The sequence below is a fragment of the Lepidochelys olivacea genome (assembly GCF_965140295.1).
Source record: "Lepidochelys olivacea isolate rLepOli2 genome assembly, chromosome: 10".
NCBI classification, from domain to species: Eukaryota; Metazoa; Chordata; order Testudines; family Cheloniidae; genus Lepidochelys; species Lepidochelys olivacea.
The window spans coordinates 84183426-84207866 of NC_140420.1; the positions used below are offsets into that span (position 1 = coordinate 84183426).

The 24441-nt window shown below is 49.8% G+C and overlaps 1 protein-coding gene across 1 annotated transcript in view; it reads right to left on the reverse strand.

Moving 5' to 3' along the window:
* Positions 1–24441, reverse strand: part of RASGRF1 (Ras protein specific guanine nucleotide releasing factor 1) — a 96848-nt gene that overhangs the window by 46837 nt on the left and 25570 nt on the right. Inside the window, exons 2-10 of the mRNA XM_084641243.1 lie at positions 21665–21771; positions 20112–20259; positions 14355–14447; positions 12699–12952; positions 7147–7226; positions 6024–6217; positions 4657–4766; positions 1739–1857; positions 264–424 (exon numbers count right to left, since the gene is read on the reverse strand). Coding sequence (XP_084497369.1) covers positions 264–424; positions 1739–1857; positions 4657–4766; positions 6024–6217; positions 7147–7226; positions 12699–12952; positions 14355–14447; positions 20112–20259; positions 21665–21771 — 1266 coding nt within the window. The remainder of the gene's footprint in view (positions 1–263; positions 425–1738; positions 1858–4656; positions 4767–6023; positions 6218–7146; positions 7227–12698; positions 12953–14354; positions 14448–20111; positions 20260–21664; positions 21772–24441) is intronic.

Genomic DNA, 24441 nt, shown 5'->3' on the forward strand with positions numbered 1-24441 from the left:
AGTTACTCATTCAAACGGAGGGGCAGGGAAATAGGGTCTGGCTGGAGGCCAATTGGAAATTCCACCCCTGATCTTCTTCTGAATGCCGGCGTTGCTGTACTGACCCTGCCCAGCAGCGGGGGCGGATGGGTCACCCTGAGCTCCCACAGTGAAATGACACTTCAAAGGGGATTGCTGGGCGAGGTGACCCCCCCTCCCCACCCCCGTACTGGGCTCGTTATCTGCACGAGTGTGAGAGAATTGGCCCTTTCTGCAATTCGCACCTTGGTTAAGTGTAATTTGCCACCTGAGCCTCTTGTACAGATAATTAAGTGCTTGGAGAAGAGGAAGCATTGTCTCTCGCCCTCCTTCTTCAAGGACAGGGAGCCCAGCCTCCCTCTGGTGATTTTCCCTTTCTCGGACATCGGCACTTGGATGAGGGAACCTGTTGAGAGGACAAAATCCCATTATTGGCCCTTTGTGTCTCTTCTCGCCTGCAGGGGGTGTAGTTAGTTCTGTTTCAGACACACGATGACAGAGTCAGACTGGCAAGGCAGCTGGTGAAGAAAGTAGCCGGATGCCTCAGGCAGGAAGCCATGTGCTGCAAAGGGCAGGAAGACCCAGCTGTCACAGCTGTGAACCAGGGAAGCGGATCAAATGAAGGCTTCCGTTAGCAGCCCTGGCACACAAAGAGTGCTCCGGGGTGAGACATCCCAGGGGCCCCCACACCGACTTTCCCACCCCCAAGGTCCCATGGTGGGGCTGCCGGGGGAGCACTACTGGCGGAGTAGCCATGTAGGGGGGCCTTTGCACACCCGCTGTGCTGCAGGGGGGTCTGTGTGCCACTCTCACTCCATGGCAGGCCCCGAGCCCCTCCAGCCAAGCGTGCTCGACCGCCTCCTGCCACTGGACCTCCGAGCCATGACGTGGTGAGAAGAGGGCCCTTGGAGGCTTGCTGGAGCTCCTCATGACAAGGCCCTTGACTCTTCTCCACATCTAAGGGCAGTAAGGGCAGGGATCCAATACACTGGCGTGTCCCCCACTAAGGGGAAGTCTCTGTGGGAGCCCCGTGGAGAACAGCAGCACCTCACCATGGCTGACCCAAACCTGGGCTGCAATTAGACCTCGGGGAAAAGGCACAAAGAAAGGGATCCATCCACCACGAGCTCTCTGGGGAATGGCCCTGGTACAAAGCCACATCCTTCACGGGATGCAACGCTTACTAGGAGGCCAGGGCCAGCGAGCTGGAGCCCCAGGGCCAGCCCTCCCTGCTTGGCCCAGCCCTGCAGGGCAGCGTTTGTAAGTTGTGGTGGCACACAAGCTACCAAATGGCTGGTCTGACCGTGGGGGGCTGCCAGAGAGCAGCAGCACCCCGGCCATGCCCCTTTCTCCAGGCCATGCCCACTCCACAGGGCTGGAGGCTAAACTGACTCGCCACCCCGGGCATTCCCCTGGGTGCCGGTTACCAGAAGGTCAGGATCCCGCCCAATACTTGGCACTAGAAAACTATTTCATGCTATAACACACATGCCAGCTCTGTGGAGCAGGGCAATCCAGGAACAGAGACCGTCCGCACTCCAGTAGGTTTACAGCAGGAATGAATGGTCCCTATTTCTAATGTTACAGCTCTCCACGCAATGTCATGGCACTGTGCCTGACGCGGTGTCACCGTACTGGAAACGGGCAGCCAGGCAGCTCACCAGTGCAATGCATCGCACGGACAGAGGAGGGGGGAGTTATACAGGTGTAAACGTTATACCTTGTCTGACAAAAGTCTGGCTGGTGTCCAGGAGAATTTCACACCCTTCGATAATCATCCTTTCTATTGCCAGATTTTTTCGAATATTTTCTGTCTCACTCACTTCGTCGTGCATTATCCTAAAGAGGAGAAGAGACAACTGGAGACAGTGAAATCTGCCAGAGAACTGTTGGTGAAGATGGCAATGTGGCTTTTACACTCAACGGTAGCTGCATTAAGCATAGCTGAGATAAAGGACGGCAAAAGGAACCCAGCACTGCCTTCTACATACAGCCCTATACCCTGGAGGCTAGGAGACAACACACGTCCACCTGGAGTTGCTACGTTTCTAAATATAAAAATGTTGGCGGATTTTTGAATTTCCATTCTTGCTGGGAACTGCCCCGTCTGGCTGGATGACCTCTCCCTAGGCAGGCCATTTGTCTGGTTTTAAGCCAGAGGGTCCTTTTTTCCCTGTGGTTTATCCCCGTCCAGCACAGACAAAACTGGACGTGGTTTTGCCCAGTATCACAGACAGATGACGTCCTTCTGAAGAGCGCGCAGCTCCGCCCCCGCCAGCGTGACCCCACGCGCTGTTCCTGCGCGAGATCATGCGGGCACAGGGTGGCAGGCGCTTTTCAAAATGGTGTCGGCGGTGTCGTCAGACGTCACAAAGGAGGGAAGGGCAAGCACTGACATCATCACGCCATGAACAGGACGAGGCTAGAAACCCCCCAGCCCCAAGAGCGCTTCTTCGGGTTCCCCCACAATCCGAAAGCTGGCCCTGGGTAGGGTGTTCACAGGCCCATGCGTCTGTCAAGCCTTTTTCAGACCTCTGACCCCAGGATGGCACTTCCGGGAATACAGGGATGTTCTCCAACATCTGCTGCTACACAGCATACCCCTGAATCCACAGCAGCAAATCTCACCCCACCACCCCGTCACCGGCCGACTCGTTACGGATTACAAATGCTAAAGCACTCCGGTTTGGGCAGCCCTTCTCGGCTGGAGCTGGCCTATTCCAGATGTGCTCTGCCGATAGGAAAGCACAGTGCGTTGTACAAACTCTTCCAACAGCCAGACAACGTACAAGAGGAAGCCTGTGGCACTGGTCTCGGGGCTACCGGGCGTGCCATGCTAGCGAGCTCCTCACCCACCTGAGTCAGCGTCAAGCTCCTGACCCGGCAAAGCAATTACGTGTGTGCTTAACTTTAAGCGTACAAGCAGCCCCGCTGAAGTCAGTGGGGAGAAGCGCACACTTACAAGTAAGTATGTGCTCAAGTGATTAGCTGGATCAGGGCCTAAAATACCTCAACATACTCAATCTGTGATACCTAACTGCAAGAGCCAGTGACAGAGCACAGACTGCAGATAAAAATATAGGCCCTAATCCTGCAATTGGCTCTGGGTCCTACCCTGGACCCCAGAGCCCACTAGGTTCCACACAGGCTTGTTGGTCTGCACTCGTGGGCCCAGCTGCAGGGTCAGGGCCGGAGACAGGCTTTCTGCATTTTGTATGCGAGTGCTGCAGTTCCGGGCTCTGCCCACAGCATGGCCTGCATCAGCTGATTCTACAGCTCGAGGAGGAAGAAATGGTGCAGGCTGAACTGTGCCAGCAACAAGTGACGCCACTCAGATCAACTCGGTGCACTGTTGCGAGGACATGGCCAACAGCGTTTGCATTTTTCAGAAGGAAACCGAAACCACTTGAAATGTGAGTGTTTCCACGCCGCACTTGGAAAGGAGAGGAAAAGCCCCTCTGTGCAGGCATGCACCTGAAAGCAGACTCATTTCGAGCCAGTACAGGTGCTGCCAGGCTGGCACCCACGTGACTGGCTCCGGGAGCAGCCAGCACAGAGCCCTGTGATTCGCATGACAAATTCTGGGTTCCAGAGGATTTAATAAAAAGAAAAGGAGGACGTGTGGCACCTCAGAGACTAACCAATTTATTTGAGCATAAGCTTTCGTGAGCTACAGCTCACTTCATCGGATGCATCGGATGCATTTAATGGCTCCGGTTCTTACCCCTTCCGTGCAGCAGCGATTCCGCGAGCTCGAACTCCTCAGTCTTGTCTGGAGGACAGGGTTTGAAAATGGATTTCAGCACTGGTTCCCCCAGATCAGTGCTAAAGAGGCTGTGAATGCTAGCAGTGTCTCGAGACACTTTCTGAAGTGCTGCTGGAACTGATTTACTCACCCTTGCTCTGTTCTCAGTACTGATTCAGGGGAAATCGACACAGACAACCAGCTTCAGCAGCAGCTTCTTGTCCTGGTCTGGACAAAACTACTGTGTTTTAGGAGGACTCTGTCCTTTTCTGGGAGGGGAGGCAAATGGGACTAATTCATTGATTCATTGACAAATCTAATTCATTGATTTGTAAATCACAGAGCTCAGAACGACAGGATGTGACACAAGTGCTCGGTTCTATTTGGGAGGTTTGTGGTTTCATGCCCTTGGCACCCGCAGGTGAAGGAGCGTTCAATGCTTCTCAGCATTCGTACAACGAGCATCATGATGTTCAAAGGGAAGGTCCGAACCTGAAATAATACAGGCCACCTTGGACCCGTCCTCTCCCCTGCACCCTGTGCACCACAGATTCTGCTCAGGACGCCACTTTGGTCCCCCCGGCAGACTCACTACCATAGAGCCACAAAGCAGTGCCGACAGATTCGGCACACTCAGCAAGTTCATGGATGGCCTCATGGAGCAGCAGACCAGAATGATATTCACGCATTTGGGAGGGAAATGGCTAAGAAAGGATTCAGCTTCCCCTTAGCTTCTCCTATATTTCACCTCAAAAGGAACACCCCTTCCCCTCCCCCAGCATACACACGGCCTCTCCACCACGCCTGCCCTATGGAGACAAGAACCGCTGCCGTGGCAGAGCCTTTGAAGCCTTCCTTGGAAGGAGAAGGAATCGACCCGTGATGGTTCTGACCTGGAAAGCTCTTCTAGCTTGGACTTGGCGTAGTCCAAGCTGTTCCTCTCCACGTGCTCATGGGGCGTGTGCGCCAGCAGCTCATGTAACGTCAGAATGTATCTGGGAATCTGAGTCGGAACCGGAAATCAGGGGTCAGCAGAAGGAACAATCACGGCAGCGAATTAGCATTAACTCTCACGTAAGGACGACTGGTTTGTACAAAGTGAACTGGGCAATTAGGGAAGGCTGGGCCCCCAGCCTCCACAAACTTCTTTGTGCTGCTCCATAAAGCCACGAGCGCCCACCTATCCAGCCCTGCACCGAGCCCCACTCCGGAAAGCGACCCCTTCCCCATGCACAGGCCCAGGTCCTGCCCCAGCACCACTACTGGGGTCCTCCACCAAGCCCCGGTTCATATCCTGTAATTCAGGTACCAGCATTTAATGGTTAACTGGGCCTCACCCTGGTCTTTCCGGAACTCACAAGTTTCAGCTGGAGGCTTCGTTTCAAAAATAACCCTTATGTCCCACCCAGCCATGGCGGGCGGGGGGCTCGCAGGATGGTGGTTCTAAAGCGGAGTTATTCCCTGTGTCTGGGAAAGCGAGAACGGCTCTCGCGCTCACGTGTACTCTGCTTGCCACGGTCTCGGACAGGCAGAGGGTGGCGGGCCCCGCCCAATGCTCATGCTTAGGGACGCTGAGACTTACAGGGGCTTCGTTTCCCATCACTGAGCATGGCAGCAAAGTGAGGAGCCCCAGGCTTGCCCCGGGGAGTACTGGCTGGCTTTGACTCTGCCCCCTGGGGTCTCTGGAGGATCAGCCGGAGGCCGTGGGTGAATGGAGAGGGACCCGGCGATGGGAGTAACTCAGAGTCCAACAGGCTCGTTACCTGGTGGGTGAGTGTTTCAAGCTGGGTGTGGCTTTCCCGGCTGAGGGAGTCGGGCTCTCACACTGCCAGGTCTCCAGTGCCCTTGTAAGGAGGGGCTGAGGCTGAGGCACCCCCCTGAGCTCAGTCTAGAGCGACTCCAGAATGGTCTATGGTGCTGGGGTGGAGGGGGTGGGAGGTGGGATTGGAAGGCTAGGAAGCCAACCTAGGGGCCATCCCTGCCCCCATGCAGGGTGCGAATGACTGTCTGCAGGGAGGGAGCCCGCTGGGCTGTGACCGGGCTCAGAGAGGCTGAGCCTACGTTTGGCTGGTCACTTCGTGGCCTGGAATACTCCAAAGGAACTCCTCTTCTAAACAGCCAGCCAGGCCCCCTCCTTCTCCATTGCCCTGGGAGACTATTTATACGCAGCGCGCAGGAGACTCAACAGATCTGGGGAGCAAGAGGCTTCCTCGCTGAATTTTATGGCCCGCTAGCGCCTGCCACGAGAGCCACGTGTCACCTGGAACATGGGGTACGTCAGGAAGGTCTCCAACGTCCTCTCCTCGCAGTCCGGCTTGGCCTCGTAGTGCTTCAGCAGCTTGTCGAAGTCGCGGTTCTGCTTGCAGTGGGCCAGGATCTGCAGGCTGTACTGATGGTTTCTCACGAACTCCTGGTAGATGTTCAGCATGGGCAGCAGGATGTCAAACAAATCAGCTGCAAGCAAGCAGGCAACGAGCTGGTTACAGCACCGCATGAGAGCCTCACACTCCCACCGGGCTCCAGCCACGGCAGCATCGGTGCCGGGCGGACAGGCTCACTCACCCGTGCCTGGCCCGAATGAAGACGGGAGCCACTGATTTGTGGGTGTGTCTGACATTTACGGGAGTGACACGTCACACGCTGGCTCTGTGCCTGGATTTTGGGTTTGAAGAAATGGGCATTTGCACAGCGAGGAAATCCAAGCCCAGTTTGGCTGGCCTCCCTGGAGCTCACCGCTTTAGGGACATGCACCTTCCAAGGTGTGTCAGGCAGTAGGTGGGGGTGCTGGGACTTGCATCGTGCCAGGTGGAGAAGCCCTGCCTGCTGCATGTTTCCTATGGCATTGAGGGGTGAGGCATGTCACCCTGCACCCTCTGAGCGCCCACAAAAACCACAGGAAGAGAGCTTTACAATGGGGGACTCAAGACTGTGCTCCCTGTCTGAGAACTACTGCGCAGAGCACTGGAGCAGCTCCTGAACGAGGAGCTGGGGTGGAACAGTCAGCGAGGAGCTGCTGGATTGGCAAATCTCTGTGATGTAACTGTGGGATCCACCAGGGCTGTGTGGGTAACATGCCTGGGCACATGTCAAGAACCTTCAGCATCACAATAAACTCTTCTGTGAATAAAGAAAAGTCCCATGAGGTCAGCCAGTCAGGTCACTGGATTACAAAACTAGGACCTGAGCTGCATGGTCGACTAGAATGGGTTTGGGGTTTTTTCCCACGAATGAAAAAAATGTATGCCTTACCACAACAATTAGCAACAATTCAGTGCAGTGACGTAGCTCAGAGAGAACCACTGTAAAGTTTATTAGAAGAAAGGACAGGCAAGAGCTAATGAGAGTGAGGAAGAACATGCAATAAAGAAACAGCATCTACTCACCAAGCACTAGCGTCGGCCAGCTAGAGATTCTTGCTTTCAGGCCTTGATAAAAGATCTGGTGCAAAAACATGATTGTTTCACTGAAAGATAAACCAAAAGGTAAAGAGGTGGATGAACAAGAACCAGCTAACAATGTAGGACTCCTGGCACTTCTAACGGGGGGAGGCCAGATAAGCACTGCAAAATGAGGATGAGACTGGGTGGACTGGCTGATGAGGAGAGACTGAAAGAGTGACGGATGGAGAGAAATTCCTCAGCGTGGGACGAGGGGAAGAATTAGTGGGAATAGTGGGATATGAGGAAGAAAGGGAAAGTGTGAGCAGGTCCTGTTTCCCAGTAGTGAGATGTATGATCCCGTGAATAGTCTCCTAAGTGCTGTAATGAAGGATCATCCCGGGGAACATTTAAAACAAGCAGCCAGCACCACACCCGGGGACGTGGACAACAAGAGAACCGTGCACTAGCAAGAGGCGTCCTGTATTTCAGTCTGGAGAGACGGATTCCCTGGAGACGGGCAGCTGCCCAAAGCCACTCCCTAGCAAGACACCAAACGTGCACACCACACCTCGACTGGGGCCATTCCTGAGTCCAGCTGGCTGCTGCTCCCCTCCACAAAGGACTGGGAATGATATGCAGAGTGCTGGAGCTTGTCGAGTTTCTCTCACACCCTCTTAAATGACCTCTTTGAGCCTCTGTCTGCTGCTCCTAGCCTCTGCTCTGTCCCTGCCTTGTCTCTCTTCTTCATTTAATAACCAGGTGAGCAGAAGGCTGCACAGCGGCCCAGGTGGGCCCTGACCTTGCACCTGCCCCGTAGATTTCCCCAGCTTCCATTCCACTCTCTATCGAAGCACCCCAAAATAATTTTGCATCAATTAGTTACGATTTCCCTCCAGCATTCAGAGTTGACAGTCCTCGATTAACTCATCAGTCTAGGTGCTTCACCATTACAGCCATAATTAGTTTTACCACTATCATCCTACCTGCAGAATTCAAATGTGCAGGTCTGTACTTTCCTGTACCAAGGACCTGGCTTTATTATCAGCAAGTCCTTCGGCTATTCCCCGCCCACCCCCCCTCTGCACAGGTGTCTGATTTGGTAGGTTAGGGTTGCCTAGTTTTTGTTGTCTTTTGCATTCAGCGCGGGATGCCCCCGGCTTGGGACAGTTGTCAGGTCTCTTCCTCCCCAGTTTGCAGGCAAGGTGCCGATTAGGGTTTCCTCCTTTGCTACGACTTTTTCCTTCTCTGGGGAATTTCTGCTTTCCCCTGCTACATTTCCCTCATCTTCCTTTACTGACAGGGAGGCAAAGGAGTTGTTTAATTTTCAGCAGTACATAAATGACCTTTGCCATCTGCTTGCCAGACCCTTCCTGCTGCCTTCCCTGACCTGCTGCCCCGGGCACAGATCTCATTAGTTCTGTGACCCTCTTGCAGAGTTTTTCTTTGCTGGGTGCGGCTGTGCTGCTCTCCTCATTTTTCACGCTCTCTCAAAGTCACTTGGCTGTGTTTGCAGGCTTCTTGGTGCCTGATGGGGATACCTCTCAGGGCCCTCCCTTCCCCCTGGCATCAGTGCCTGGTGGACAGTTTCACACACCACTCACCTCCGCCCGGTCTGAATGAAGATGGTAGCCACTGCTCTGGGTTTGTGTGCCACATTTATAGGAGTGAAATTTCACTCATGGGTTCGTGTCTGTATTTTGGGTTTGAAAAAATGGACATTCGCCCAACAAGGATCTGCCAGGGCTTAATTTGTGCCGGGGCTGAGCTCTGGCACCCCTTTCAATACAAATTAAGCACTGGGGGAGGCAGCAGGGCCTGGAGGTGATTGGTGTGGGTGGGGGAGAGCCCGTGAAGGCTAGGGGTGATGGGGGGGGGAGTTTATATAGAAGTTTGGCCAGGGTGCCATTTTCCCTAAAGCCGGCCCTGGATAGCAGGGACCGGACTCAATGACCCCTTCCAGTCTGATGTCTGATGATTTCCCTGAGGCTGTATCAGATAATCTCCATCTTCTTGAAAGCATCACCTCTTCAACCTACTTCGTCACATTACAGCAGGAGCAAGAGCTGTCACTGCATTTCCCAGAGGGGATGGAACCGCTCACCCACAACTGAAGCACGGAGAGCTGTGGGGTGGATTGCGCTAGCCAGCAATGCGACAGCAAGGAAACGGGGAAATAGGTTCTGCCATTGTCCTACATGAAGAAAGGAATCCCCAGAGTCGGAAGCTAGTCAGGATACAGGGCTCCCTCTCCTGTGTGGCCCCTCTGAACACACTAACGATACTTCACTGCTAACTCAGCCAAACCGTTTCTGAGGGTCAGTAAAAGTCAACTAACTTTCTCTCGCCCATTTCCGTAGGGCTCTGCATTTTCTGGTTTAAGCTGGAATCAGAAATAGCCTGAAAAATTCTCTTCTTAGTATAGTTCTGAGTTACCTAAAACTGGGAAATACCAGGAAATTAATGAGATCTCCTGATTCCCAGAACAGAGAGGGCTGTTCTGATAAGTTCAGATGTGTCTCTGAATATTTCAATATCCACTCAACACTAATCCAAAGGAAGGGCTTATCTTTAGGTAAGCTAAACAAGGCAACATGGGGGCTAAGGGGTGGTCTAACTTAATGCATTTACATAGATCTTGGAAGGCCTAGAATTAAAAACGGTCCTGAATCAAAATCCTGGATGTGAACAGTTGCAGAGTTTGGGAAAGCTCAGATCAAGATCCAGGGTCAAATTGCAGCTTCTCCATCTCTCTATAATGGGCCAAACCCCAGCTGCAAATGGGCCTGGAGCTTTGGGAACGTGAGGATTGGAATTCTGTCGCCAGGGACCATTTCTGTCCTTTGGGTGTTACAACACTCTAGGACAAGTATTTTACTTTTCATTAGTCCAATCCCAGTTAAAACTGGCCCCAACCTAAGGGAGGGGGAAAACAGGCTAGAGAGTCTGCCCATAAATGAATGCCAGGTTGGCACTTTCAGTGCTGGGAAGGATACAGTGCATCTGTAGCCATAGCAACAGAGCGAGTGGTTTCTGGATGACAGGCGCAGTGATGAAAGCAGGATTTCAGGGAGTTTCAGCTCCCTCTGACAGAGCATTCAGCACTGCACTGGGCTGGCCTGAAGGGGTGAGCTCAGCACTGCCTGCCATGGGCGTGCACTGGAAAATCCCACATGAGGCGGGTTTGGTTTCCTGGACAGCTTTGTGGAAGTTGCAGCGAGATAACGGCAGCAGCATCCCCTCAAGTGTGTGTGTCCTTAACGCTGAAGAACTTACTTCTTCCCAGGGGAGGTTGCAATCTCCTCTAGTCCTAAGGTTTGGTCCAAATTTCGTGCCTTCTGCAGTCCTCTCCTAGTAATTAGGAGGCCAAATCCCTCTTGGGCATGGCCTGCACTGTTCAGCTGGCCTCTTGCAGTTTAACTCACTAGGGGATTTTTCTTTCCCTAGGTTAGTTAGTTCAGCCCGTCAATGGACAAACCCGACAGCAGCCAGTGCGAAGTTCTGCTCTCCCAGACTAGACCACCTCCCTCACAGGCCTTGCAGAGTCTCTCCTTGCTTCCTGCTGGACCATTTTCTGTCACATGATCCGTGAAAGTAAATAGCCAGAACAAAACCACTCGGGTATCAGCACCTTAAACCAGCACTGAATTCTGACGGGCCCTTGGGAAAATAACACTGATGCTGGGTTGGGGTTTCTACGTCTCTCCCCTCTCTTCCTAGGTCAGTTGGACTGACAACCCAGACAGGGAGAGTAGGAGGTTTCTGGGGGTACAGTAGGAGGTGGAGGGGAGGGAGGGGGAGACAGATGATCAACTTGTGTAGTAAATAGTAACATAGTGCTAAACTTTCCCTCCCACACCAGGGGCCTGCTAAGGCTGACATCGGACTGAGCGTATCCACTGGGAACCTTAAAGGAGTGAGCCAGGAACGACTCTATTGAAAGAGCTTTGTACCCCAACCGCCGAGGAGTTGAACTGTGCTCTAGGGGATGTCGCACACCAGATGTTACCCATCGGGCAGATGTTGGCCATGGCGGGTTTCCGTTCTCTCTAGCAAGACCAGCTCTAGAGTAGGACTTTGTATTACGATCTGTCCGAGAGTCGATGTCCTCATGCAGGATTCAGCAGGGATTGCTACTGTTAAACCTGGCATGTCACAGAGACACACTTGGCAATGCCTTTGTTTGGCCCAGGCCGGATTTACGCATCTTAATTCTTCCTCCTCAGCCAGGGCCTGTGGATGGATTGGGCTCTGTGCAGTTCATGGTGGCTCTGACCTACAGCATCGCTCAAAGCACAGAGCATTATGCAGACCGCAGGTGAGGGATTACACCTGCTCTCTCTACACAAAACATCTCCCAGATAGTATGTTCTCTCCTTCCCTTTTTCTTCTGTGCAGCTGTTGAACGTATTCTGCTTCTGCCTCCAGCATGCTGAAGATAACCTGGTTCCTTTTCCTCAGTGACCCATTCATTATACAGAGATAACCTCAGCTCTCTTGCCTAAGCCAATGGGAAACCAAAGCAATCTAACTTAGCTCCTTCAGCTGTCAGTCCCGGTGCACATCCCATTGTCTCAGGACAGAGCAGCTGGCACAGAACTCAACTCTTTTGAAAAACAAGGATCCGTAGCACTTCCCGTTTTCAATAAGTGCATGAACACACAGTCGCTGCTGAGAGATTTCACTGTATGGCTCCTCTGTGCACAACAGACCCTTTGCACATTTGGATTTCTTCCTGTGGCAGGGAGTTGACTGACATTTTTCTAGTTAGATACCAGGCACCCACCCTTACTGCAGGGAGCAGAGCCGTAAGGAAACTTTTTTACGCTTGGAACGTGGGTGGGATTGATGTAAGCCCTGGAGCCATCCAAAAACTAGGGGAAACCTTAGGTATGAGAAGCACCTTATAGCAAATCAGGGAAGCTGATTCCTCTATTTATTTGCTCTTCAAGGCCTGGGCTATTTGTTCATCACCTGGCCTCATGCTCCCCCGTGTGGAACACTGGAAGTTGTTTCTGGATAAGTAAGAAGAGGACTGGGGGATGGGTAGGTGAGCTGAGAAACTCCTAAATCTGGTCCCATAAAGAAAAGGCCTAATGTAGGCGACAGGCTAGGCAAGAGGGGGGCCAAGAGTCTCCTTGTATTCTCCCGCTCATTCTCCCCAGGCCTCTGAAACCCCTGCTCCCGAGAGAAAGAGCACCCTTAGGGGTGACTCTGAATGCTTAGCTGCAGAGAGCTCTGTCAAGGAGTCCCTCCGTCGGGAACATTGCCGGGCACTGCCCAGGCCTGCAGGCGCTCATCAGAGTGACCAAAATCCCATGGCAGGTCTAGTGAATCCATTGACAACCCTGCCCTCCCTGACGCAGGAACGTGCTCCCTGGTTGGACAGTCACCGACACCAAGTGCTCTAAACCCAGCAAAAGTGCCTGCAATCACCAAGCAGCCAGTTGTGAAGGGGGGACTGGGCATATACCCCCGCTTCCTTTGCATCCTGTCCCGTTACCGTCAGTACACCGCCAGCTTCCTCTGAGCATGGGTCATCCAAGAACGGTGCTCACCTGTTCAGGAATATGCTGCTGACATCATCGTGGGTGATGGGAGGTTTCTTGGAGCTCGCTGCCATCCTCAGCGGGCGAAGGAAGTTGTTGACCAGAATGTGCAGCTGTTGAACGTATTCTGCTTCTGCCTCCAGCATGCTGAAGACAACCTGGTTCCTTTTCCTCATGCTGTCAGCGTGAGGAGATCGGATATAGTCCTGAATGATCGTCTTCCATTTTCTCCTGCATAGCCAGCCCCGTAGAAAGCTCTGGACCTGTTAACAGATTGACAATCTCATTAGGGGTTTTACACGATAGCCTGGGCTAGCATTTATGCAGCAGTTTAGGTGCAAAGACCAAAAAGCTCTTCTATTAACAGACCATTGTGTGGCAGTTCTACCTCAATACATTTGCTAATGATGTTCATGGGGCTTTGTGCTGAACCGTTCATAACGGTTTCTGTTATCTGTACTTCGGTATGTCCTCGCTGCAGGGAAATGAACAATAACTCATTTAAATGAGATCGCCTCTTTCTCCTTTTACAAAGATGAATGTAAGTCTCACTATTAAATGAAAAGAAAACCCCATTAACATTTGCCCCTTCCACTGCACATGTAAAAAGTACAGCGCCTTATACTGTCAGCAGGACTGTCAGGGTATGAAAATACCCAACCAACCCAGTACCTAACACATATCTGTCCATCTGTCCATCTACCAATTAACTGATCAACCAGTAGGTTTGTGCGCACACAGAGACAGATTTGCTAAGTTAAAAACAAAAAGCTTTTGGAATATACCCAAATCTGTATCTAGATCTAGCCACAGACAGATATATGCAGCCAGCCCCGCACACCCACTTAAACCTGAAAGTGCAATGTTTTAAGGCTGAAATCTCCTACACAACAAACAAAGGCATCCCAACAACTCAACAGCTCTGAACTGGTGGGGGCATGGCCAGGACTCCTTCTCCTGTACATGTGTCACTCTAACTGCAGTCAGTGGGAGTTCTCCATGGAGGTGGAGTAACTGCAGGACCAGGTTTCTGTGCAGGTGAAACTGACCCCAAGAAGAGACGGTGATGATTTTGTGTGCAAGATGTAGTTAGCCCAAGATGCTCTCCTGCAATGGTCAGATTTAACTCCTTTTCTGCTGGTAGCTTTAGAAATATTAGAGCAGGCTGTATAACAAATAGTGATTGCTTTAAAGGACTATTTGTTCTCTGCAAGGAATAATCCATTCTAACACAATTTCCTTGCAGCATCTCGCAGTCTGTAAATCTCTGCCTGTAGGGAATCCTGCTTTTCACAGGTCCCCACTGCACGGATGTGGCAAGATTTAAGACGGGGCTATTCATCTAGGTGCTGGCACCATTAGGGCAGTGAGGTGCCCACGCCAACAGCAGAAGGGGTCAGTACTGAAGAAGACAGAGACAATTAACATAAAGCTTTGCAGAGCAGTGGTGCACATTCTCCTTCATGAATTCATAGAGTGGGGACGGCTCGTCGAACAGCCCAGCCCAGGCAACACCCAAACAGGTAGCAAAGACCAAGCTTCACTCCCTGAAATAAATTTCAAGTCAAGTGTTCACGTCACAGCTCCTTAAAGGCCATTAGCAAGTACCCAGTGCCAGGGTTTAGTCACAACTTCTGCGAACGTCTTTAACACGACAAAACAAACCTTTTTGATTTTCTTGATATCGCTGTCATCGTCATTTGGCACACTGCTCTGAGTGGACTGGATGCGCTCGTTATCTTTAAGCAAGGAGGCAATCTACAAACACACAGGAAAACACGCTGACCAACAGGTCCAACACCGGCACTGCGAGACATCTCCGTACACAAGCGCGGGAAGTGAAAAGACATGTGTGAGCTAAGTCCTGTCCCCAGTTACATGCAGGCACCAGCCAGTAACTCCAAGGGTCAGAAGTGAATCGTGATAAAGTCATTCGACTCCCGTGCAGTGCTGAGATCTAGCCCTGATTCCATTTTAAATTACAATGTAATAGATTGTGTTGATTCTGCCTTTAATGAGAAAGCACTACGGATGCACTGATGAAAAGACGACAAGAGTATCGTAAAGATCAACAAAATAAACCAGTTGTATGTATCAGAATGTATCTGAAATATGGGTTGAACACATTTTATCCAAGATATTTTAAAAAATGGGAAATAGCATGTAACAGTTCTAGGCTAGAAACGTTGCCAGATACCAAATGCAAAACTGGGCACCTGCTCTATGATAAAGTCTCCAGACAGAGCTTGTCAAGAAATAGGGTGGGAAGAAATTGCAGAAAATTCTCAAGTCACTTTCATCCTGCACCTTTCAAAAATGAACAAGTTTTCATTTATTCACCATTTTGCATGAACATTTATATGGAACATTTTAGGCTATTAAATTTTCATTGTCAAAATAATTTCAGTTTTTAAAAAAAATCTTCCTCCCTTCCCTTCTCCTTCCCCCATCTTGTCACTGAAAACGGGGCAGGAAAAGAGGGAATGGGGGGGGGAGAGAAAACACCATAATTCAAAGAACAAAACTGAAAAAAAATTGACTTTTTTCAATTTTGTCAAATAAAACTAAAATTAAAATTAAAAGAGTTTCCAACAAGGAATCAACTTGCTCTATTCAATGTGCTGTCCTAGTATTGGGAACGGGGTGACTATGGTGCAAAACAGCAATACGCTGGGTTACTGGGGGGTCACCAGTGCAAGGAGGCGGAGAACATCATCTCAGGACAAGAGAGGAGAGGCAGAAGAAGGTGGGTGGAGTTTGAAATTGAAATAGCTTCTGTCACATGGGGGCAACTGTGTGAATATCCAAAACAGGCCTTCTCCAGGGTTTGAACTGTGCCAAGACCATTCTGACAAAGCGGTTAGAATCTTGGGCAATTGGGATCTTGACAGAACACCTGCTGTATCCCTAACAGGAAACATTTCTTCCATATCCCTATAAAGCCCTATAGAATTTACTAGGGATGAAATCAGTAACCCCTATAGAAATTAAATAGGTTCCTATAGAAGTGATTTTTAACATATAGAATTTAATACGGAATGGGGTGCCTCTCTACAGAATTTTAAACCAACCTAAAGAAATTGCACTTCTGCAATAGACTTCGATAGGCTGCATGAAAAACGCTACAGCAAGGTGGTAACATTCTCTATCCAATTCTATCCGGCCTTTCCGTATGGGTATGGGGCTTTCCAAGCCAAGGAATTGCTGATTCAAAGGAAAGACAAGATGAAGCAGAGTTGTTCTTTCCCGTCCTTCCAGGGCCCTCTTTTACTTTTCAAATCTCCCTTTCCAGTCCTTGTTTTATGACTGACAGGCAACAGGTCGTTTTGCAGCTGAATTTTCACTGCACAGCCAGCTGCAGCCGTTCGTACAGAGCGACCCAGACTGCCACCGCTCTGCTCTAGCGCGAAGCATTTCATTCAGGAAAGCAGCATGTGCTTAACTTTAAGTATATGTTTCAATCCACTCGACTTATGCGCCTCCTCAAGCGCGTTGCTGAACAAGGATGTTTTTCTGAATTTGGGCCTAAGGGCCCAAACCTGCAAAGTGCTGAGCGCTCCCAAGAGGTCCCAAGCGCCCTTGCGTTCTCTGAGCTGCTGGGGTTCAGCACTACTCGGAAGCAATCAGAACTATGCAGGATCTGGCCTGAGTATCTCTTCCACAATGCTCCCAGCCCCTTGCTAGGCCGAGCAACAGGAGTTCTAAGGTTTGGCTCCAGAATAGCAGATGCCTCACTTGGAAGCAGGTCTCCTCAGCTCTGCCAACTGCACCACAGGGCCAGCCGCAAAACGGCATAATTAATTAATAATTAGAATTTATCAAAGACAGCACATTAATGACAAAACTGAATTATTTCAGATTTCCTACAATCTAATGGGTGAAATTACTTCTCCGAGCTGGGAGCGAGGCTTAAATCATCTAACTAATACACAGTGTGGGAAAGGGCTGGGTTTTCTTTTCTTTCTTTTTTAAATCAAGTAAGCAGAATTTGCACATTAAAGCAGAAGCTGATTATTTGATCTCTACTTCAAAGAACACGGAAGAGGGGAAAAAAACCACAAGGTAAAATCAAATGCATTTGGGCTCAGGGAAGTGCTAATTAACTGCTAGCACTTGGCCAGTTCCTAGATTATTGATTGCTTGGCATTTTTAATCCATAATCCCTTGGCCAATTTTAGGGTTTGCACACAACTCCCATATTTGCCTTATTAAAATGTCAATAATTATCACTGAGGCCTTTATCGCCAGGGACAGGCGGGATGGAAAACTTGACCCAGCTGAGATTAACAGCAGAAAATGGATATTAGGAGAGCTCACTTCATCCATCGCTTCGGAGAGCGGTAACAGCTGTATTTTTATTTAACAACTGCCATGGGTCCATAGGGTTTCATTTACCATCTCTATCAGGCCTCAGGGGTTCAACACCAGCCAGCTGTTTTTAATTCCAAGTGCTAACACTTAGGAATTGGTGATTATAAATAATAAAGCCTGCATTACAAAATCTCAGTACACCGGACCGTGGGGTTGTTTTTCCAGAGCTCCTCAGGGTCAGCTCGGCCTTTCTGTCCTGCAGTGTGCGCACTTGCCCCCCGGTGGATCCAACTGCAGGCCTGGGACTCAGTGACATTCTCGTAAAAATCCTGCCCCCAAATGGAGGGTACTGCGGATGGCACTTACTCCCTCTTTGCATATTGCAAGATAACCCTTGCAGAGGTGACGTTTATGCCGGACTCATCCGGGTGTTTCAGAAGAGCTCACTTCTCTGCCTTTGGCAAGCACCAGCTTGCGCCCAGGGTCCAGAGAGTGGAGTGTGTTTTTCTCACTGCCAGCCCTGCATAGTGGAACCAGCCACAGACAGCCCAGGACACCCCAGTTTTGTTAGCTGTAATTATTTTGCCAGCTGCTCTGCAGGCCTGTTCAGTTCTGGGTGTAATTCAAAGTGTTGCACTGATCTCTAAAGCCCAGGGTCCTGGCTGAGATGCTGGCTCTGCTTTAGGCACTGCACAGAGAGCCCCTTGCTAGGGGAAAACTCGGGGGGGGGGGAAACTGAGCTACCAGGCACCAGATTTCAGGGCAAGGCAGCTGGTGACCAAGCGTTCTTGGTGGCAAAGCCCCTCAGCTATGAAGTTCTCTCCCCCTGCTGCTCCGACAGAGTTTGTTAATTTGTAGGATGTGGCCCAGAGCTTCTCTCTGTCCTTGGGCTGCTGGCTGGGAGGTGGGTGGGCATAGTTTCTGGGGGAGAGGGAGTCCCTTTGATTACTTTGGGGGGGTGCTGGTGCACGGGCACCCAGAGACTTTTGTAGTCAAGCATCATTAAAATGTAAAAAGGAAGAATCAGTATCCCAAGTAACCAGGATCCCAGGGCTGACTCTTTTGCCTAGAATACTGCCATGGGATCGTTAACAACCCTCCCGGCTAGCGTCTCGAGTGCTAGGACCAGAGTGGGTCAGGGATTGTCCAAAAAAGGTTCCGTTTCAACCAATCTCCCAATCGGAACTTTGTTTTAACAAAGTTTCAGAGATGTCAAAGCGTCCCACTTGGACATTTTCTAACTGAACAGTTTTGTTTTCGGTTCAGCACAACTTTTTGTTTCGAAATTTTAGGTAATTTTTACTAAAAAAAGGTAAAAAATACAGAAAGGGCAAAATGTAAACCAAACATTTTGAAATTATTAAAACATTCCCTTTTGATTGACCTGATCCAATAAACGTTCAGCGCATTGGTTCGTGACTATTTTCGAGCTGCCGGATTTTCATGCCGGTTTGGGATGGGAACCCTCTTCTAAATCTCGAAAATTCTTGCAGGAGAAGAAAACGGTTTCCCGCTCTCCTCCAGTTATGACTCATCCCGAAGTGATCCAGCACTGTACGGTAAGAGTGGGCCGGTAGTCAGTAGGGGCTCAAGGAAGAGTGCCACCTACTGGTTCACCTTGATTATTACAACACCATCAGCTTAAAAATCTATTAAAAATGGTAAAACAAGAGATATGGAACTGAGCTTATGAGGTGTAATTCTCCCCTTAGTCATCTCTACAGCTCATGATATCATTAATGGGATGCCAAGTTGGGGAACATACATCCCCATATGTTTACACTCTTAACAATAGAGGCAAATATATAAAGTATAACAGATCCCCAGACTTTTGCCTTCAGTCTAAATTACGTTAATGATTTCCCCCTTTCGTATTCAGTATTGCTCTGCTGAATAATTTTTGTGTTTTGCTGCTTTGCATGTTTTAATTTCCATTGTCTCTATTCCTGCTGTATCCTGCACATTTACAATTACAGGGCATTAAGTTGATGCATATGCCACAGCTGCAATGTGGTAAAGGCAGTGCAGCACTTAGAAACGTTTTCAGAGCTGCTCTCTTTTCAAAGCCACTTGCTTAGTCTTAGTGAATTGTCAATGTAATGTAAAGCATTCATTAACATGAATTGCCCTGAATGTATTTAGGTACCAACGTCATGGCAGTTTGTATATAGCAAAGGGAGAGTCACTTACAAAGCTTGACCTGGCCCTAGAAACAGCAGATCATATCCATTTTCATGTTTTTTCCTTTTCCTTCTTTCTAGCCACCTAATTGTTGACTTCTTTATGAAAGTTTTTACTGTAAATGGACATCTAATTATTGGGTTACATAGAACAACGGGCAAAAATAACACAGGAATTCTCTACTTTTCTCCACCCACCACCTCAAACCACCAGCGTTAACCTTGACCTGTAAAATATAGTCACTTTTTAAAATCACTCACCTATGTGTTACATGCAGCCCAAACAGGCCTTCTATTCCAGGCATTAGGCAGAAGCATGCATCCAACAGGCTGAACGGCTGCCCCTAATTGCTAGAAACAGTGCAGAATTTTCACTGCCTTGTAGCTCTTGTGGTCACTGGCAACGGTGTAAAGTAACTGCAAAATGGGCGTGGCATGCCTCCAATTCCAAAAGAGAATGTTTTACAGCTCCTTTGCACTGCTGTAAATAACCACACAAGGGGCAGGGCAGGGGAAAGTCAGAGAGGTCATTGGTTCAGATGGGATCGCAGATTCTGCTGAAAATTTCATGACCCTAGAAACACCTGGTGGGCATCTTTCTAATGTACTTGGACCAATACAGCTAGACCAACACTGCAATGACACTAGAAAACACCCTGACAACCCACTGCAGGGACCCTGAGTAGGAGAATTTGTAGGACAATATAAACGCATAGGGCCAAATCCTCTTCCTGGTGTAACTGCATCCAATGACTCCATCAATGACTATGGTCCTTTTCTCTCACCTTTATGCCAGAATAAATGAGGTGATAAATACACCCATATAACCAAGTGACCTGCATCTTTCCAGTAACCTACTGGAAATGAAACAACAGTGCCTCTTGCTTTGAATTCAGAATGATCGGTATCATTGGAGAGTTGGGCTCTTTACCTCCGATTTCAGACGTTCAATCTCGATTTCCCCATCTTCAATCTGTTGTCTTAGTTGCTTGGCAACAGTTTTCTCGGTTTCCACAATCTGAAGTAAATGGAGGTACTTCTGCATTAAAGCTTCATGCTCTGTAGCAAGATTCCTATAACTGTTATATAGACACATCAGTTAAAATGTTTCCTCCCCTTCCATCCTCCTTTACCTCCTTGCTCTCTATTCTCTGCTGCTTGCTCAGTCTGTGCTATGGTACCTGCGGTTATGGACACCAGCCCACTACAGGCGAGGGGCTCAGGAACCACTGGACGCTCCGCCAGCGAGGAATATTCTACAGATCTGACCCTGCAAGCCTTGCTCAGGCCAAGGGCTTGTTGAAGCTGGTCGAAAGCTTTGCCAGACTAAGTCATGCGGGATCTGGCTCTGCTGGTTCTGATCCTGCAGACACTTAAGAACGTGCATAACTTTGCTCACATGATTCTGATGAGGTTACTCGTATGAGTAAAGCTACGCAGGATCAGGGCCACTACTCCAGTGTTTCCTAGCTCCTTATCACCAGGCAAGAAGCCTCTTCCGCCGGGCAAATGCCCTTCTCTGACATGGGGTGCGGAAATGCCTGGCTGCACACACTCAGTCAGAACTGATGACAAGTGAGAGGCATCAGCATCTGAACCTGAATCAAACCCAGAGAGCGTGTGACTTCTAGAGACGTGGCAAAGAGATTAAAACGTTCAGGGCCAGATTCCCCTCTCCCATCACAGCTGCCAGTCAAGTTCCATGAATTTAGCAGAAGGGAAGTCGCTGTCTCTTGCTTTTCTTACAAACATCCACCTTTGTTAAGAGACTGCACCAGACAGGTTTATCCAACATCCCACAAATACTATACATCTTCTCCCCACATCCCCAGCCTGGGTATTTCTCCTTAGCGATGCAGGCTGCTGGCCACACGGACTCTCCCACCCAAAAATTGTAAATGAGCTGCATTCCCCTTTTCAAACCAGGAAAACATGGGCTTTGAGTATCTCTTTCTGTCCAATGCTATTCTTTCATCTTTGCTCTTTGCAGATTTTCTTTAGATCAGAACAAAAATTAAGTAACTTTTTCTGAAACCAAAGTTGGGTCTAATCCATTGGCCAGTCAGTCGGGTCAGAGAGAGGCAACTATTAACCTGGGCCAGATTCTGCCAGCTTCTGCCTGTGGGTGCACCTACCTGGAATCCATCCACACAGAGCAGCTTGCAGGATCAGGCCCTTAGAATTCTTGCTCCCCCAGGGCAGTAGGGTTTGAAGCTGGGCCTCCTGCACACACACACATTTCTGCTCCCATGAAGCTGCCGCACTCCCGCAACTCCCAGTGACACCAGCGGCCTCTTGCAAGAGCAAGCCCCAGGTTGACCAACTGCAGCTTGTTTAAGCAGCAGGGAGTTGTGACAATTTAGGCCCCTTCACCAAACCATCGTTTTCCATTAACACTCCTGTTTGGACTCTGAAACTGCTGCTCTGCACCTGGCAGCCAAATGCTCCAGGTCACTTGGCGTTTGCGATTTCAGAAGGTGATACCTTGCGTGAGTTATCGCTGCTACCCATTCGTCACAGTCTTTGGCATCCTCCGTCCTCAGCTCCAGGGTTTTCTGATTGTCATGGTTGAAACTAACCGTAAAATAATGCTGCAAAAAGAAAGATACTACGATTACCAACATACCAGGGTCACTAGGAACAGAGCTTTTACTTTATGATCATCCACGTTTCATTTCGTTACGAAGCTCATTGAAATATTGCCTAAGAAGAGCCTGCGAAACAGATATATTGGACCCAAAGCGTCAGACAAGAGAGTGGCGCCCGGTGGGGAGGCCAGGTCAGCACGTTGTACGTGGGAATGAAGGTGGAAATGAGAAAGAGGCAGGGAAGAGGGTCCGACTGAATTCTGTTACTGGCAAATAGAATCTGCCATATACATTCAGGGTGAGCCGCTTGCAGCTACCCAGGAGAGAAGCCAGGTGAGTGCTTCTCGGAGTAAACCTCACCCTGGCCCCTGGGGCCGAGCTGGCACAGGGGGGTACAAACGGCAATCCCCTGTGGCAGGCTTGGGGAATCTCAGCCTGACCTTTAGCCATTGCCTACGTGCGAATGGAAGTGAGAGGCATGACCATGGACGTACCATGGCACAGCGTGTCCTAAACTCAATCCCTGATGCCTTGACTTTGGTTTGACATTCAGTGCAGGCCCCACTCCATGTGCCTGCAGCAGAGAGCAAGGCTCAAATGGCCAACAGCACAATAAGACTCAGCGCACTAACTATATTTAGCTTCCCTTGACATTTACAGTATTTGTGTTAATTGTGATCATGGTGGCAGCCAGCACAGGAACCAGGATTTCGCTGTTCATGAACTTTCCTGTTGTCTCCTAGGAAACAGGTAATGTACTCTAATGTCAGACACTACACCGAACTCATACAAACCCTGCTAGAACATGCTCATTCTGCCATTAGCTTCTGGTCTGTAGTAAAGTTTAGCAAGAAACCTGAATTAACAGAGATCTCTGCAAAAAACTAACAGCTTGCAGCTTACTCACTTGTATTACCTAGGGAGGTGGTAGAATCTCCATCCTCAGAGGTTTTTAAGGCCTGGCTTGACAAAGCCCTGGCTGGGATGATTTAGTCTGTGTTAGTCCTGCTTTGAGCAGCGGGTTGGACTAGATGACCTCCTGAGGTCTCTTTCAACCCTAATCTTCTATGATTCTATGATTTGTCTAAATATTTCCGAGACCTCCAGGTAACAGGATGCCTGCTAGCACAAATTCCATTGAGCCACATAAGCGGGTACAGTAATTACAGGCAGACAGTAGCTTGGTTATGGACCATGGCCGTTTATTTTTGAATTTGGATTTTTTGTCAGCTAGTAGACAAGACACACACATTTCACAGCAATTCTCTCCCTGGTTAGAAGGGTTTATTGTGGGAAATGTGCTAACTGTATACTGAAGGTCACTCAGGGTCAGGCATGCCTATCTACCTACCTGCCATAAGTTGCTCATCACAGTGATATTCCAAGTGCTGGACAAGGCAGCCCTGAGTGTTCCCCAAAGGTGCTCTACTCCGTCTGCCCCCATTCCCACGTCCCCCACAGCCTGTTCTGATCCTTCTCTTCCTCCACTCTCTCTTTTTGTCCTAACTTCCATTACAGGCACCTCCTGGGGTGGCCAGAGGCAGGTGTCACTACTGAGGAGAGGAGAGGTTTTCAGTTAAACCAGGACTTGGGACAGGTGTGGCCTCAGTCCGATCTCCTCTCTACAGCATTCCCAAAGCCAGGTCTCACTGCTGGAAACACTGGGCCCCCAGGTCTGAGAACCTTATTCTGGGCTTGGCTAGCTGCAGCAGGCTGCAGAGAGCACTCGTCTTGGTGGGTCGTCGTGGATAGAGAGGCAGCCTCTGACGTCTCCAGTCCTGGCCCTTGTAGGTTAGGACGAGGTCTCTTCATTCAGCTCAGAAATGAAGGAGTCCAGTGCAATGGCGGGGCCTTGTGCACAGGCCTTTGTTGCTCCCAGGCCAGGAGCAGAGTGCTGGGCTACCCGGAGTTTGTAGGCGGCTTTGACCTGCAGCTCCAGGCAAATGCAGAGAGCACATGAGCGTATTGCACAAACCGTCTGCTATGGCTGGTTTATACAGACCTGTGGGAAGACTGAAGTGATGCCTGTCCTCTAGAACAAGGCCGGCTTGGCTGGCTACCCTGTCTCAGTAACTGGCGCATCACTGGATACCAACAGGGTCTGCTCTATTTCTTCCTGACCCCGAGCGAACTTCCTGTACATCACTCCAGGTGGGGCAGGCTCTTCACATGCTCCAACACATGGTCCTTTCAGAGGTGGGAATCTGTCACCCTTCTCTAACTGCTGCAGTTTTCTAACTAGATCTGCAAGAGAGCTTAGTCCTGAAGCTCTCCCCAGCTAGTGAAATAGGAATGTGTACCATAAACCCGCTCTAGTGTGTTAGCTACAGTGCACAGCACAGGGAAGGATGCGCAATGGCGTGGGGAAGAGGTGGCTGCAGCCTGAACCTAACACACAGAACCCCGGGGGTTCTGGCATTCAAAGCCTTTAGAACATTTCAGTGTTTTGTACCAGTCATGGAAAGGAGATTTCCCGCCCCCTCAGAGTTCGCATGTATTCAGTGACCTCTCCAGAACTTTTCTGAAAATGCCAGCAGTTTTGCGCTGATTTCACCACCTAATGCCAGGTTATTCCCACCATCTCATGAAGAATTTTCCGCCTGAGATGTCTCCCTGAGTCCCTTTCCATTGCTGATCCCACGGACAAGATTTATCCTTCCAACGTATTCTTGC